Source organism: Trypanosoma equiperdum, assembly GCF_001457755.1.
Source record: "Trypanosoma equiperdum strain OVI genome assembly, contig: ctg_671, whole genome shotgun sequence".
Classification (NCBI taxonomy): domain Eukaryota; phylum Euglenozoa; class Kinetoplastea; order Trypanosomatida; family Trypanosomatidae; genus Trypanosoma; species Trypanosoma equiperdum.
In genome coordinates, this window is record NW_027124611.1 from 21,393 (window position 1) to 38,251 (window position 16,859).

The following is a 16,859-nucleotide window of genomic DNA, read 5'->3' on the forward strand; positions in this document are numbered from 1 at the left end:
TCAGAGTGGTCAGCACACCGCCTAATTTTTTTTTACTGCTTCAGTCCAGCTTTAAACCAAATGCGGCCTCAATTATTGCCGTGACGGGCGGGGGGCGCCAACTCACAACACCTGTTGCCTTTTGCGAATATACGATTGCGCTTGCTTCAGCACTTGAAAGAAGAGAAAACAGCTAACACGCGAGGAAACGACAGAAATCAAACATTTTCCCCGAAGTAACCAACCAGTCAGTCGCTCAGTCAGTGCTGACGCGAGGTTGCGTCGTCAATGGTGTGTGGTTCAGACAGAGGCGGGAAAAGCCTTCACACGCAACAAAAAAAAACATAAAAAACGAAAAAGAAGAAAGAAAGGGCCGAACCTAACTAAACAACAAAAGCCGTCCGCCATTTGCGGGTATATGGGACAGTGTTTGGTGCAACAAAGTGAGAGAACGAAATTTTAAATGGAAATATGAAATGAACGCAAAAGAAACAATGGAAAAAGTAAGCGACATCCGCAGTAACCATGGGATCCACCCCAAAATACGCACATGCATCTTTTTCGCTTCTAATCCTTCCATTTCCTCTACTTCACCACCTTTTCTCCACATCTCTCCCGTTTCGCAGAAACACGTACAAAAACAATAGGATCAAGTACAACAACGTGCCACCATAACGCCCTGTAACCCGGTAACGACATTTTCAGCTGCAGCCGGCGGGGAGGTAGAAAAAAAAACAGATCCGCGCCTTCACCAGGATAACACACGGAAATATTGAATAAGATGAGATAAATGTTAAAAAAAAAAAAAAAACGTCGTTCTTGTGCAAATAGAAAGCAAAAAAAGAAGCAATAGCACACCAAAGCAAAAAAACAAAACGATAACCGAGTACAAGAAAGTCGGAAAGGAAAGCGGAAAGCTGATACCGCCGAGTAAACGACGACCAGCACCCTCTACCAAAGTTTCTCCATACCGATGAGCACATATATGCGCGCACATGTTGCGTTTCACTGTGGCAGTCACCCTCTCCTTGACCGGGTTCCGTGCAGCCACAGCGAAGGGGGAAAAAAACATATAAAGCCCTTGAAAACAAAATAAGTTTATTCAGTCTTACACATGCACACCCCCTTCACCCGAAATGTCCCGCAGACCAGAACGCATCGTACGAAGTCGAAGTGATCCGACACGCAGTAAATTGTAGGAGTTCTTCCCTCCTGCCACGGAGGTGAGTCAGATACTGCTAATTGAACCTGCAATTATTAAACTACATGGTGTAGATACGTGAAAACACCTATTCAGTGGACATGAGTGGGATTATTCTGCGAGTCCCCAGCCCCAACCACTCGCGAACGTACGACTTATATATGTGTATATATAGTGTATATGTTGCATGCTTGGATATGTACTTGTTTGCTTATACCAGCACTCATTAGCTGATTGATTTATCCCCCCCCTTTATTTTCCAGAAACTGGTGTATTCATTCGATTTTCCTTCTACCAGCCCAATAGTGTACTTAGTTTATAGTTGCATGCCCCCCTTTTTTTACTTTCACTGTTTTCACGGACCGGAGGCTCCTATTGTGTCATGGTTACTCGAGAATAGCCCAGCCAGGGTACTTATAGCCGCCGAAAGCAGTCTCAAGTACCTGAGCCACAGCGAGGCTCAGTTCGTCATTGCCTTCCCGGGACGCGATTTGAACTCCCTTCGGCAGGTGGTAGTCCGCGGAAGCGGCAAGTTCTTTTGCCTCCTCTACTGTTGGAACCCTCATGTCACCACGAAGCTCCTTTTGCCAAATGGGAACACATGTCACCGGCATCCGAAGCACATTAAAGGCTGCGGTGTACTGAAAGTCGAAAGGTGAAAAGATGGGCCGGTGGTGACGCGGCGCGGCACGGGGAAACGTTGGGGAAATGATGACACCATCACCGTTCAGCAACTCCTCCAGAGACTTCTTGAATTCCCGCACGGTATCATTTGCCGTACCCATAGGCCCCCACTTTGGGAAATGTTGCAGAACTGCATCGACCACAGTGAGGCTCAAGGCTGGAAGTGTGTGCTGAGAACGTCCTATCACCCACAGAAATATTTCCTTCAATGGGCTGAAGCTGGTCATACCTTCTGCCATGAGATCTGTAAACACCACCTCTTCCTTGTCGTTACTCATAGCCCCCAACCACAAACGTAGACTCTTCGAAAATGGCTTAAACACTTTCAATATCTCCCCTCCGCCAGAACACTTCCATGTATGCAAGTTCACATATGTCACCAAGGCACCGAATTGCTCCTCCAAATACTGCCCCACTTCCCTCACAATCTCAAGTTGAGTCGTCGAAGTACGGGCCAAAACGGTGCCAAAGTCTTCCAGGATAAAGACCCGCAGTGACTTCCTCGCGTCAATGCAGGGGAGCCGCCGAAGTGGTGGGCGCGGTGGAAACTTCTTTTCATCCTCAAGAAACCCACCGCGGGCGGCCACCCGACAAAGCGGCTCAAGATCTTCGGCAAAGCGGCTAATGGGCCCTGTGGACATGTAGTGATTCGTAGACGCAACTGGAGCGGGATGTTGCCCCCGGTTAGATATGTAGTGTGGACTCGCCTTGTGGCCAAAGACACCATTGAAGAATGCTGGCATACGTATAGAGCCCCCGATATCACTTCCCAAACTGAAGGTTGAGAACACGGCACCGGCGGAGGCTCCCTCTCCGCCGCTGCTTCCACCCACAATGCACCTGGTGTCGTATGGATTGCATGATATACCATAGACGTAGTTAGAGCTCTCGTACCACATGCAGAGTTCACTCGTGTTTGTTACGCCAAGAATAACAGCGCCGGCGTCACGGAAGTTCTTCACTACTGGGCTATCCATGCGTGAGATGATGTGACGCCTCTGTGGGAGGCCGCTGGCGTTCGGACAACCGGTGACTGACATCGATTCTTTGATGGTACACGGGACTCCCAAAAGCCAACTTGGTTCCGCATTACCACGGTTAGCACGCCATTTGGCCCAAACCTTGTCAGCTTGCACTGCGGCGGCAATGGCTTCGTCAAAACACTCAAAAACCATAGCGTTAATATAAGGGTTAACACGTTTAATATGCTCAATATATGTGCGCGTCACCTCTTCGCAACTCAACACACCCTCCCTGTAAGCCTTGCTGAGTTGCACAGCCGAGAGACGTTGGCAGGGCGCAATGGGCGTTGGTGGTACCTGGCGTGATGTCTTCGGGCCCGACATAAGACACGCCCTGAAGAGCTGGTTTGCCATGCAAGCATACAAAACGAGCAGTGCGGCAAGGGGAATTGTGCCAAGGAACCACCAAACTGCACAAGCAGCGGCAACTGCCGCGGAGCTGACACATATGATAGCCAGAGTAAGCATTTCCGCCACCCGTGTCACCGCAATTATCGCTACTGACGCTTCGTTTCTTGAACTTCCTTTTCGCCACGCGGAGAGAAATATAGTGGTAGTTGTGGTGCAGAATTTGTTTTCCCCCTTCACCCAACATTGTGCTGACACTCATACACATTACAAATCAAGGGGGCGAAAATGTTCACACTTCCTTCGCTCCTGTTGACGTCAGTCGCTGCAAACAGAAGCACACGGACACCGGGGCACTTCCTTCAGCGCATGAGCGGGTACGCAATAATGCTCCGGAAGAAAATGAGAATGAAGAGGGAAAAGCAGGGAGTGAAGGCTGTGGGACGCAGCTACATAGGAACAAACAGCATAAAGTCACCACCACCACCCTTTCCCTTCCCTTCTTTCACGGGTCACCCGCTTCCACATCGTTTTCGTTAAATTACTTCTTTTCAAAAACTGCAGCTACTCCATAACAGAGGCCTTGCGGTGGTGGAAGCCGAGTTGGACCGCAGGGGTACACAATTTTTCGCCCTTTCTTGACGATCCGCGCTTAATCAGCTGTACGGTTTGCCACCTGCCGCTCCACAAACGCACGAACACTCCCATCCACCCCAATCCCGTTCACAAAATGCCACCTGGCGTTAATGTCTTCTCACCCGCTCGCCATAACGAACGAAAAAAAAAACGCACATACACGTACGGTCCATCCACACTTCAAATACCCGCCTATTTAGCTTGCTTTTTTTTTCGTTACTTCTTTTTTTGCCTTTTGTGCCATCCGGTTCCCTTAGAGCACTGTTTTTCCTCTTCCTGCAACTTTTATGGACAACTGTTCCCATCCAATACCTCAAGCCCCGACCTGCGCGATGGGAGTATTTCCCGGGCGCCGCCGGTGCATCGCCGTCACGTGCTTGAAAGGTATTGCTATCAAACGAAGTTGCCGGTGGTTCAATTCCCCATCAGCGTAACGGCGCTCTTCCAAGGCGTCCTGCAAAAGCAAATCCCCGAGACCCAAGTAGGCAATGAGTGTTCCCACAATAACACGTTGATCTTCAAGCACGACACGAAGTTCCTGGCCAATAAACGGATGGGGCTTCTCCTCTGAAACTTTGGGGGCGGCCTCCTGAGCCTTCCTTTGAAGTCGGCCTCGCTGCTTCTGTCCTTGCTCCTGCGCCGGTGAACGATGCCTGTTGTTGCCGTTGGAGTTTTTGCTGCTCTTATCCATTTGCGCCTCCGTCATAACCCCCTTCTACTCTTGCGAGGTTTCGAGTCCTTTAGAGAGGTGATAATTTACATGCAGGCAAAAGGTCCATCTTAACAGCTGATGTGAGGCACAGAAGGGTGCGCCATGTTATCAAGAAGAGGGTCGTGACTCAAACAGTTGCGATAAAAAACGGGGGTCGCATTGAAGACAGATTGGAGAAGGGGGAGGAGGAACGAACATGAAATCACCAAGCCGTCACACTACAAAAGAAACAAGCGAGTGACAATGAGATTAAGGTCCCCAGCTTGTAAACCCTAACCAGAAATACGGGGATAGTCAACCTCAGTAGCCGCATCTGCTGCCGATATTACTCTTTACACTTCTGCCTTCCAAGCAGTCAAGGCTTAAAAAGGCACAAAGTGAAAGCGTTTGAAGGACCATCGCTACAACGTCATCAAATTGAAAAAGGAAAAAAAAAAAGCAGAATCATGAGATCCGGTACGTGAAAGTGACCTATCCCCACGGCTGAAGGAGTGAAGGACAAATCAAAAAAGAGCCAAAGTAGTACAAACTTTTCTGTGATGCATATACTACACGTGCCCATGGGAACACATTTGGCATTCCTTCTACAGTTTGGATGACGGAGCCCTACACGAGGCGAGGTTGAAGAAGAGAGAACCCGTGCACAAATAAGCAGAAATGATGTTGTGTGAAAGGCGGGGCATGTGTCAAAGGACCTGCTCACAGCACGGACTACCGCAGCGAAGTTTAGGTACTTGAGTGAGTAAAATACTTTTCACCCCTAAAAAAAAAAACACCAACAAAGGTCCACTCCTTCCCCCCCACGCCAAAAAATCACTAGTACCCTGATCCACATGCAGCTATTAAACCCACAGTTGCCGCTGAACTAATGGTCGTGTATACAGAATCTGCGGCAGCAGTGTTAACAACATCAACAAAAAAAAAGAGCAAAGGAAATGGTTACCAACGGTGGCTGTGCTTTCAGCCCCTCTTCGTCCCAGCTTTGCCACTCTGTCGCGACGCAGTCTCCTGAAGCCAACTGAAACCTTCGTGCACACCTGTTCCTTTCAGTGCATTCGAGGCAAATATAACAAACGGATGGTCCCCCATCAGAGTCGTAAGATCCAAAATTTCCACAAGTTCCGCGGCCGTTTTGGCACCGGCAGCATCCATTTTATTGGCAAAAAATAGAAACGGCACCCGACCGCCACCCGGTAGCTCACGTCTGATGTCCTCGTGCTTGAGCATGGCCTGAATCTCCGACTTCACTACGCAAAGCCGCAAGTGGTCGCTGCTATCTACAACAAATATGACCGCATCAATATTGTCGTAGTATGTCTCCCACAACCCGCGGAACTTCTTCGCACCACCCATGTCAAAGACGGTGAAGGCCACACGACCCTTTTCGAAAGTTTCAACATTGTATCCTACAGTGGCAGTGATATGCTTGCTAGATGACTGTGCTGGTTTCACTTGGTTAATAATTGTAGTTTTCCCACTGTTATCTAGCCCGCACATGACGACTTGCAGCTTCGTTTTGGATTGTCCCATCGCCGCGGTAGCTTCTTCTGCTTCCTCCTCTTTGATACTAATGATAATGATAATGATGTTGTTGTTGTTGTCGTTGTCTTTTTTTCCTCCTTCACCGGTGTGTGGTCGTACCTGTGCGGGCGCGCTTATTTAATTACGAAAAGGATTAAACATGGGAGTGAGGAAAGTAATTTTTCAGCAGATACGCTCATTTGCAGCTCTTTATGTCTACCCAACATTTTTGTATGTGTCAATACATACTCGAACCACTCCTGCATTACGAACGGCCGGAAACTCTCTTCCCCCTGCACCCAACCGGTACGCTCAGCCACAGTTTTAATAATTTTTAAACAGTTCTGGCAACACCAGCGCACGCAGCAACAGTAACCATGTCAATGGTGAAAGGAACCAAGTTAAGCAATACGTGTAACTCACACAAAAGTATCACATCGTTTTTTTTTTTAGTCCCTCATAAATGAGGGCAAAACAAAAAAGACAGAAAAGAAATGGAGATAAAAGAATGATGCAGGGGACGTACAAGAAAAACCGAAGTAACCAGAAGGGGTAATATGACTGTCGCCAGCTGCGAGGCCACACACTTCAACTGAGCAATGCTACTATTGAGCAGGAGTGTGAGAAAAGCAGCACAACGCGGAATCAGGAGAAAAAAGCTAAAAACGAAAGAAAACATAGGCATAACGCCGGGTAACATAATTAGTAAAAAACAAAAATCAAAAAAAGTGGAAAGGGGAAAAGGGGGAAAAAATGGTAATGAAAACAGAGCTTCGTGTTCACGTGTACGCAGCCGCACACATCAGAGAAAATACATTTGTTGCTTATATACGGTTAGCAGGGTACGTATGCACACCATTTTTCCTGGAAGCAGTTTCCAAAGGCAAAACGAGAGGAAGTAGCACACGCCACGGATGCGTCCATTAAAATACCTTAAAGCAGTAAATTCACATTCAACAGATTCGTCCTTCGTGTTGCTGTTAAACATGTTGTATATCGCCCCTCATACCGGCAACGTTACTTTCCTCATATTTTCCTCGCGGCGCAAAACCACCGTCACACGCATCTGGCAGAAGTTATTCCAGTGATGGCACTGTGCCGTCGGCATGTTGACATATTTTTATTTACATTCAAGCAAAATACATGTGCGCTCATATATATATATATATGCAAAGAGCGAGTGGGAGAATAATAACAATAACAATAAGGCGGTCCATGCATCCCGTTCTCGCGACCAAACCAATACACATCCACACTTCGTTTCGAAAACAAAAAAAAAGAAAAAAAGAAACAAGGTTCAACTCAGCACATACCCCTTTTCCAACTGTACGGATAAGTACACGGATTTCTCTCCCCTTCTTTTCTTTTCCTCACCATCCAGTCCCATGAATTATATACACTTCCTTCCCCACCCCCGATCCCCGCTACCAATTACCGAGGAGGGGAGGAAACAAGACGAATCAATATGGCAGAAATAATAATGATAAGTAACAATAATAGTAAGAAACGGAAAAAGAAGATAAAAGGGGGAAGAATAAGGAGAGAAGGCAGCGAAAACTCACGGACCGAACAAACGAATGACGAATGAAAAGGATAGTGGTGAGGTCAAACCCAACAAATGTGTCACGGCCTGGACTTCCATATGGTACGGAACCAACGACCGGGGCACTCAATTCAGAAAAGGAAACGAAGGGGTAAAAACAGCAAGAAAAAAACAGGAATAGAGTTTTAAAAACAAAAAAATTACGTGCACTGGAATGGGGGTACACGAGTACACACAAGAGCAACAATCGTAAGGGGAACATAGGCATATAAATGTGTGTGCACTCCTTTTCTCTTAGCTCACCGCTCTTCAGTGCCTTTATTCAACAGGTCTCGAGATTGTATCCACGCTCAGCGCGTTGTAATGAACAGGGGAGAGGTATGAAAGAAAAATATCAATGGGCGCATTGGGAGCCTCCGACAAAAAACACGACTCCAACTCCTCCTTCTCAGATGGACTAACACTTACCTTCGGTGAGGCACTTCCTTCACAAACGGCTGAACGCGGTGGCGGGCTGGAGTGCGGCACAGACGCGCTTCCCAGTGACAGACGCTTCACCATATCGCTATCAGATGACCGTGGAGAAACTAAAATAAAGCTTGCGGTACCTGGTAACTCGATGACGGGAGCGGGTTCAGGAGAAGAGAGACGGGGATTAACGGGACTCTCAGACGGAGAAGCGAAAGGAGGGAGCTGAAGAGACGCTGGCATCGCACTCGACTTGGAGCGCAACTTTTTGCTTCGCCTTGGCGAAAGATTTCGCACTAACGCCGACCTACACCTTGGCCTTCTCCGTGCCGTTATTGGTGACGAGGAAAAGGAAATTGGTCTCATTATTGGGTGCCTCTTTGGAAGACCAACTATTCTGCCGCCGCGAGTCTTCGACCTGCCTCGGCTCGTCCGTTTCCGTCGGGGCTTCTTCCTTGCACACACGAAGATCACGCTTGTATTTTTTGCATTAAAAGACACCTCGCGCGGCGACAATTCAATCCTGACAGTTTTCACAGGGCTCTTCGGCGCGTCAACAAAAGTTGGCTTCGGCTGCGGTGCCGCTGTTGGTGGAACCACTACATTCTGCTCAATAACAGCCTTGAAAGGTAACAGGGGTTCGGGTACCGGCAAAGTGGTATTCCGAATTGTACTTGCAGCCAGTTTGCGCTGTACCTCCCGCTGTAGCTCAACAACGTTAACCTCCTCGTGGATAGGTCGAAAGTTCCTATTTATCCCTGCCAAGCCAAGTTGATCCACAGGGCCCCGCGGTGTAGCCAGAGATTTTTTTCCACCGCCTCCATTCCAGCTACCACGTGCACTGAGAGAAGGTGAGGCACAAACCGAAGCCACTGAAGTCGAGAAAGCCTCTTGTCGATCCTGCCGCATCGTTGCAACGTCAACTAAAAATGCCGGGGGAGTGGGTGCATCTGGGCTAGGGTTATAAGTAATATAATAGTTTTGCTCTTCCGACGAAAGGATGTGAATATTGATGAAAAGGCTATCACTTGCAGCGCGTAGTGTGAGCTCGTCACCCCATGTCCCATTCTTGAGCATATCGGCATAATAGTGATCGGCGTCCTCAGTAGTCCCGAGGAAGCAATCGAACGAATCCCGAACGCTCTTCATGTACGTCACCACGTGCACCCGAACAAGCTCATGGTACTCCTGAGAGCCAAATATTTGATGTGAGATTGCACGAAATTGGCAATTACCGTCATCCTTCATTTGGTGCTCAATCAGCCGCAGTTCTTCCACACGCTTTTTCAAGCGTTTTGAACCAAGAAGAATCAAGTCCTCGCGGCTCAATCGTGGTGTGGACTTCGGCTCTGTAGTTATCGCATTGACTGACCGGGCAGTTCCAGGAGTATTTAACTTATCAACAACATCTATTCCCTTCTTATGTGACTGTGGGCCGTCACCACCCACTCCACTGGGCAGGGAGCCTCTCCTGTTTGGTGTGCACTCATCAGCCGGCTCGTTCCTGCATCCCTTCTCTCCACCACACATTGCCAAAGACCGGTCGCGCGGTGAAGCACTTGTGTCGCAGCCAGACGAAAGCCCCTCTTCCGTATCAGTCGACGTATCCAGAGCGAATGAAAACTCCGGTTGGTTGCATTTTTTGGTACCGCTCGCACCCTCCTTTTCCTCATCGCCAAATGGGCAACTTGTCACCGCACACGCTTGCGGTGGCTCCTCATGGGCCTCTTCAGAGTAGTAACTGCCTCGAATTACCTTGACAGCTCGCTCCCGCAAGCGCCTAGCGGCGAAAGGTTTGAATGCTACTATGGGTGTCATTCGGTACTTGCCCTTCACAACACTGCAACCGCTACCAGGGACGAGGTCGATATTGTTGGCCTCAGAATCATCCACCTCCGTAAAAACCCTAATCCTCGGAAGAGTGGGTTCCTTCACCGTCGGTGCAGACTTTTTGTTCACCTGCGGCACTGTTGCAGGACCGTTGGTGTTCCCCACTATATGATCCGTCACTGGCGCAAAGGGACCACTCTGGCCACCTACATTTACGAAGTCGGGCTTCTGCTTGCTTCCATCTGAAACACAGGCACCCATGCGCTAAAAGTTTAAAAAAAACAAAACTTCCCTTTTTTACAATCCGCCTTAGCTCTCTATTAGTATCTTTCCCCAACCCTAAAATGATTTCTCACCACCTTTTTTCACCCTTGGATCACTTTCACTCACTCTCTATCCTCAGTTCTATACGTTGCTTTCGTTTTTCAGGAAGACTACTTCTCCTTCTCTTAACACCCAACTTACACCTCGCTGCCTCCACCACGCGCTTTATGATAATAGCGCCTCAGTGCTGCCCTGACGTAAGGAAAGTTGTTTGTTTGTTTCTTTGTTTGCTTTTGCTTTTCAAGTACCGATTGTGTTATTTACCACTGTTTTTAATACTTGTGGATGCAAATAGGTATGTTATCCCGCTGCTTTCCAAAAGTACTCTTCGCTTTTTCACCTTAGGCGCTCTTCTGCGCACGTAATTCCCCTTTCTTCAATATTATTATCGGATATAGTCGTAATTATATTTAACCTCCGCTTTTGTTTTTCAACTCTTTGTACCTTCAGTACTGCTGAAATCTCCTTCTATCGTACTGTGTTGTACTGTGTATTAAACACAGCCCTTAAACTTCTGCCCTCACTCACTCCGACGAATGAGTTTGGTCGGGCCGACTTTTCCTTAGCTTTCCTTCCCTCTCGCTTAATGGACGGGTTGTAGCAAGTAGCTTACGGACTTCAGTTCCTAGCAATGTTTCGTTTGTCGTTGATACAGGTAATTAAACTGACTCTTTATATATATATATAATGCTTTTTATTATCTCCTTTGCTGTTTGGCTGATAACCGGGAGCACGGTAATAGGCGCAGAACAAAAAAAAGATCAAAAAAATCTGTAGAGTTTTTGCTACAATTATCGAGAGAAGGGGGGAGAGTGAGAAAGATGCTTGTAAGCACGAGGAAGATAATTTTTTGTCGACACCAGTGATGAGAGGACAAGAGGGAAAAAAGTGGGTAATGTGCCGCGCTAGTGCAGAAGCAGACAGGACAAAAGGGACCCGCGGACTCCATAACTCCCACCACCCACCATTATTACTATTATTCGAAAGTAATATTACTTTTATTTGATACCACAAACCCCTCCACAGCGGCGGGCACCGGTGATAATTCAGACTCCGCGACCCTCACCGTTTCGCTTTGCATTGCACGCGTTCCCGTGTGTAAGTTTGACACTTTTGGTTACGACAAACGTTACCAGCACTCTTTTATTTACACGCTAAGCGCAATTTTTCTCCCTTCGCGCAAAATCACCGCTCGCTCCCACCCCATGAGGCAGTGGCTGCACAAAAGGGGGAGCAGTTAATCGATGGAAAACACAAGAAGGTAGAGGAAATACAAATACGCTAACACGCCTCGTTATCCTCGCGCAGCCACTCTTCCTCAAAACCATGTATGATGACACTGCAAGCGGCCGCAGCCGACATGCCTCGGTCGCCAAGACGTATACTCTTCACCTGGGCGCGCGGGGCGTACGGCGCGTCCACGTCACCTTTCGACATACCACCAATAATAAATGCAAATGGCCTGAACTGCTTTGCATCAGCCAGGTCACGGTGCTTCTGGGCAAAGTGCTCCTCCTTTGCATCGCTTCCTGCAGAGGAGGAGCACGCCGTCGCCGTCCCAACGTTTTCGCTTGTCGATCCATCAGCATGCCTATTAGTCCCACATGTTGCACAGTACGCAAAGATATCAGGCACGGCATCACCGTCCTTTTCAACACGTATGAGTGTGCAGTTCGCCGGAATGTGGTCCGTCACGGGGTTCTTCACCACGCGCAGAAGCGATACTGAGCCGTTCGCTGCACGAACTTTCATGCGGTACAGGCACGATACCATCATCTTCTCAAACAAACGCATGTGCCGTGGAACGCGAAGACGCGGGTCGACTGCTATGACAACACCCTTCTTCGTACGGAGGAACACCTGTAGCATGCCAGCTCGATTGAGTGGGGAATCCATCAAGTGAAGCAACGCTTGGTGTACAACGTCGGGCCGCCATTCCGCGGGATCCTGCTTGTAACGTGCGTGGTGGGCGCGGTGTCGCTCAGCCAACAGTTCGAAGCCGTACTTACCACGCACAACGGCAAGAGGACAGTGCTCAAGGATTATAATGACACGGCGCCACCGGCTTTTTTCCTCCGCCGAACGGGGAAGCCGGGCAGCTTTCTGTCGGTAATCCATTAACACACACACGCGAGCAGCAAAAGTGATAATAATGGACAGAGCGCGGCTGGCCCGACGTCACAGCTCAAGTGAGAATAGAGCCCACAAATCTGCTGCCGTAACAAAACCACAGGCGTTTCGCCAATTTTCACGCAGGAACGGATGTGTTTGGTCGTGCTCACTTCACGGATGTCAAAGGATCCACAACACTGCCGCCAACGCTATTCGACCCTCTTCCCCCTGCTCCTATTCGATAGAAGGTCAGTCAAGCTTGAGCTTCTTTCCTCCCCTATGATCACACCGGCGCGTGTGCGTCCTTTCCCAGCTCAGGTAAAGTTAGCGCCGGCAGTAACACGAAAGGCAACGAAAATTCAAGAAAAGAGAACACAATAATGGACGAGGAACCACAATATGTCACACATCAGCACACACAACAGAAAGCCAGCAAGAAAAAATATAAAAAGGGGGGAGGAAAGCAGACACAATATGGCCAAAGGTACTTCAGATGATAATGCAACCGCCCCAGCCCGCTATGAATTTTAAAATGCTCACTCGAGCACGACGCATAGATGAGTCGGTGAGTGAGTGCTCACCCGTGGTAATACGGCAAACGAGAAAACGGAACCAACGTCGACGTTGATCCAGATCGGTCAGATAGTGATGTCAAAAAAATCAACAGATATCAAAGGGAAGCAGTGACAAGAGGAAGTGCAACACAACCCAACAACTATTGTTCAACCTTAAAGGTTTCCTTCTCCCTCCCCTTGAAGGACAGTAGTATCTCATTCGTTGCATCACCGCGCAGGGTGTCCCTTACAAACGTCGCTTCTGCAATAAACCCTACCATAGAAAGCGCACCGACAATAACACCACAAATAACATTCGAATACCACAAGCGCTGACGCACAGGACCCTCAGGCAGTTCCACAAAGAGCGCAAGCGGGTTATCTGCAAAAGTTAACGTAAATGTGTCACCCCCACTTTCCTCCGCAGGTTGTACCGTTGCGTTAACATTAAGAAACATTTTTATTCCTACAATTGCAACAGCATCTGCCGCTTGCGCAAACGTGCGACAGGCGGGGGCGCCGCTCCGGGCGCTGTATTCTTCCACCAGTCGCGAGCCAATCCGCCGGCCCATCGTGTCCAGTTGCTGATTGACAACCTCTACATCATCGGCTTGGGGAAGGTCCGTAATCATCTGCTGGACAAGCGCGCCGTACGTAATGGCGAAAAATTCAGCGCTTGCCTTCTCGCCACTATCGAAGGCCACTTCACCCAATTTGGCAGCAACCTGCCGCTGTTGAGACATGAGGCACTACTACTCTCTCTCAGCGACGGCAAGCGCAAGAATAATTACCTGTAACCTTAGCTTCTTTAATTCCTACTTCGATTACTCCAAGAACCAAAAGAAGAAACGCACAATGATTGATGGAGCGCAGTCTACTCGTATGTGTTACTGATAAGTTTGGTTGTGAATCTCAAACATATCTGAATTATATTTATATACACACTATCAGGCGCTCTCCCCTCCCCCCTCTTCACCCCTGCTCCCCTCTCTATCCCCTTGTATGTCCCGTTGAAACACCCAGAATTCAACAAAAGAAAAGGAGAGGAATGCAGCTTCAAAATGCGGACAAGGGCATACCTCCGCCCGGACAGCAGAGGAATTCGCATCTTCCCCCCCCCCTAACCCAGTTGCAGAGGAGTCAAAGCTTAGCTCCCAAACTGTACGCACTCACGCTAGCGTGCAGGGGGAAAAAATAGAGAAGGGGTATACACAGAATGGTTGTACTATTCCAAGATGACGGGAATTTTGTCTGTAAGAGGCAACTTTCCCGTCACAGTGAAACACATGAATAGCGACATACATTTTTTTTTGTACTGAGAAAGGAAAAAGGTAAAAAGGCAAATGCAAAGACATGTGGGGTTGATCAGCTAGAATACATACCGCGTCCCCAACAATACTCTTACACAAATTTCTCTCTAAGGCAGCCCACTGTTTTCACTTCATGAAATGTGACAGCCGACGGAATGTCAGGGGAAAGGGGTGGAGAGAAGGCAAATTCAAAAAAGAAGTACATGTATATTTATGCATAATCGCCTCCTTGTCAGCTTCCAACTGTACCACCCACTATTTGTTCTTCCGCTTCCTTTTTCGCTTAGAATTAGCCAGTCCCCTTTCGAAGTTCACCCGCGTGAGGTACGCGCGGAAGCAAGCCTGGATGGTGGAGGCATACCTCGTCGTCTGCTCGTGCATGCGCTCATAATGCTTCTCGCGCATCTCTTCAATATATTTCTCTAGTTCATATTCATTCCTTTCGGTACATAGTGCCCCCAACTCACCATCCAATGCAACTATGGCCTCAGTGTCTTCCTCCGTCTCCTTGTTGAGCGCCACAGATGCAGCATGCAAAGTGGCCATTTGAGTGTCGTACTCCGTTATTGCGGCGCTCACAGCCGCCTCCTTCTTTGCTCGCTGAGTGCGAAGCGTTGCGGCCTCCCCTTGATTCGCCGCAATAAGTCCATCGAGTTTCTGTTTTAAGTGCTCCGCTTCCTCCTTCAGTGCGTTGATACGCTCCTCCTCCTCCACTTGGCGTTCCTCTTCCAGTTTGGCATTTGCCTCGCCGAAAGCCGACAGCTCGAGTTCTAACACACTACGAGTGTACTCGATCTCATCCTCTAACTGGCGCACCTCCGCCTGCAATGCAGCCACTTCTGTGCGACGTGCCTCCCTTATCTCATGGTATTCACGTTTCAGAGCCTTCACATCGGCGGATGAACTCTTCTCTTTGTTAACCGCCTCATGCAATATCTTATAGTTGTGTATGTCCTCAGTTACAGTAGAGGTGTTGCGAACAACCAACAGCTCACATAGGCACTCGACGGTGCGCTGCAGCGACAACATTCCAGGATCGACTAAACGATTGAAAACGCTAGGCTCCATGGGATAAGCACCCGGTGGTTGTGCTACAGCTGAGTCGTCACCGCTTCCCCACTTCAGCGAGTGAGCAACAAGCTCTGTGTAGCCCTCTTGCTGCAGGGTGTCCAACACCGCACGAAAAAGTTTGTGGTGTCGGTTAATATCGTATTCATCCACTGCGCCCACCGACGAGGCGGTGTCTAGCATTTCCCTTTCTAATTCTGCAAACTCAGTCATTTGCAAAAGTAACTCATTATTATCAACGTCAGTTGCGTCACCATACCGCTCAGCAAGACCATATATAAGCTGAGCAACATATGTTGAGTTGTCATCCTCTCCGTAAATCTGCGCTGCCGCCCCATTCATACCCTGATTCATGCTTGCCTCCGCCAAAAGGTTCCGCGCCGCTTCAAGGCAGCTTCTACGCGTCCAGGGGTACAAGTCTACGGGAAGAAATGCTATGAGTTGCAAATCGCGTAAGAGATCCCGCATGACGTACTCAATCCGGTCCGCCTGCCGGCGTGTCAACCTATCCATTTCCATGGTCAACGGTTAGCTAATGCACTAATGATTATTTCAGCAGCGTTGGATATACCCACGGGCGTTAATAACAAGTGGTTAACGCAAAGCATACGTCCAACAAAACAGAAGAGCAGATACGGTTGAACACCAGTAATACAACTTAAAAGAAATGTACAACACACAATACCTCCATGAGGTAAAAACCAACCTCTAACGTTGCTCACGTTATACACCACTCCTCCACAAATGGGACATCGGCGGGCTCGGTTCAACTACAAGCCTTTAGCCCAGATCGTGGGCATATACTCATACACTACACTTAATTGTGCTTACAACAGCGGTAATGCCACTAACAAACTCAAAAGAAGTAACATTCACCACCACACGATAAAGCCCAAAAAAGGTACCACGTCGGCTCGACCATCCGGACATTACATGCAGCAGATCCCACACACACGATTATACCAAAACAAAAGAACTTTAACTCAAAAAGAAAAAGCCAACACGGATATATACGGAAGTCACGTGCAACAGTAACCTAACAACTCCAACAGAAATATTTGATCAGGCAATAACACATCCCTCCATACCTATAATCCTAAGCTAAAGTAAGACACTATTACAAAACACAGTGGAAAAAAGAAAGAAAGAAACCACTCACAGACAAGTAACAACAAAAAAAATACATGACAACAATATTAGCAGCAAAATTTTTCAACAACACCACCGCACAAAAGAAATATAGAGAGAGCAACAATCAGCATAACTCGGCGACATACAAGGGCAAGAAGCGTCAGCACGGCGCATCCTACAACAAATAGCAGCCAAATAAAAATACACTAAAAATCGTCTAATCTAACCGCAAATAAGAAGATACACATACATATAAACATCAGTTTCTCAAAAAAAAATTATACATAAAAACAAACATATCAAACTCATAAGTAAGTAGCAACTCTAAAATACTACTACCACTTTCAAAAAAAAACCCAAAAAATACAATTACAGTACACAATCCTACTGAGTGATCTGCGGCATCGTGCGGCCGC

At 48.0% G+C, this 16,859-nt stretch overlaps 7 protein-coding genes across 7 annotated transcripts; all 7 read right to left on the reverse strand.

Annotated features, from left to right (window-relative positions):
• Window positions 1–1,566: 1,566 nt before the first annotated feature.
• TEOVI_000313300 (amidase, putative) lies at window positions 1,567–3,354 on the reverse strand (the record flags this gene model as incomplete). The annotated part of the gene is made up of 1 exon (XM_067226092.1): window positions 1,567–3,354. The coding sequence occupies one exon, from the start codon at window positions 3,352–3,354 to the stop codon at window positions 1,567–1,569; it is 1,788 nt and encodes a 595-aa protein (XP_067082193.1).
• Window positions 3,355–4,183: 829 nt separating this feature from the next.
• Window positions 4,184–4,576, reverse strand: TEOVI_000313400 (uncharacterized protein; the record flags this gene model as incomplete). Its single annotated transcript, XM_067226093.1, has 1 exon — window positions 4,184–4,576. One exon carries the CDS (start codon window positions 4,574–4,576, stop codon window positions 4,184–4,186), a length of 393 nt encoding a protein of 130 aa, XP_067082194.1.
• A 966-nt stretch (window positions 4,577–5,542) lies between these two features.
• On the reverse strand, window positions 5,543–6,112 carry TEOVI_000313500 (ADP-ribosylation factor, putative; the record flags this gene model as incomplete). The annotated part of the gene is made up of 1 exon (XM_067226094.1): window positions 5,543–6,112. The coding sequence occupies one exon, from the start codon at window positions 6,110–6,112 to the stop codon at window positions 5,543–5,545; it is 570 nt and encodes a 189-aa protein (XP_067082195.1).
• A 1,852-nt stretch (window positions 6,113–7,964) lies between these two features.
• On the reverse strand, window positions 7,965–10,205 carry TEOVI_000313600 (OTU-like cysteine protease, putative; the record flags this gene model as incomplete). Its single annotated transcript, XM_067226095.1, has 1 exon — window positions 7,965–10,205. One exon carries the CDS (start codon window positions 10,203–10,205, stop codon window positions 7,965–7,967), a length of 2,241 nt encoding a protein of 746 aa, XP_067082196.1.
• A 1,344-nt stretch (window positions 10,206–11,549) lies between these two features.
• Window positions 11,550–12,386, reverse strand: TEOVI_000313700 (EMG1/NEP1 methyltransferase, putative; the record flags this gene model as incomplete). Its single annotated transcript, XM_067226096.1, has 1 exon — window positions 11,550–12,386. The coding sequence occupies one exon, from the start codon at window positions 12,384–12,386 to the stop codon at window positions 11,550–11,552; it is 837 nt and encodes a 278-aa protein (XP_067082197.1).
• Window positions 12,387–13,095: 709 nt separating this feature from the next.
• Window positions 13,096–13,677, reverse strand: TEOVI_000313800 (trafficking protein particle complex subunit 3, putative; the record flags this gene model as incomplete). The annotated part of the gene is made up of 1 exon (XM_067226097.1): window positions 13,096–13,677. The coding sequence occupies one exon, from the start codon at window positions 13,675–13,677 to the stop codon at window positions 13,096–13,098; it is 582 nt and encodes a 193-aa protein (XP_067082198.1).
• Window positions 13,678–14,499: 822 nt separating this feature from the next.
• On the reverse strand, window positions 14,500–15,831 carry TEOVI_000313900 (uncharacterized protein; the record flags this gene model as incomplete). The annotated part of the gene is made up of 1 exon (XM_067226098.1): window positions 14,500–15,831. One exon carries the CDS (start codon window positions 15,829–15,831, stop codon window positions 14,500–14,502), a length of 1,332 nt encoding a protein of 443 aa, XP_067082199.1.
• Window positions 15,832–16,859: the final 1,028 nt, after the last annotated feature.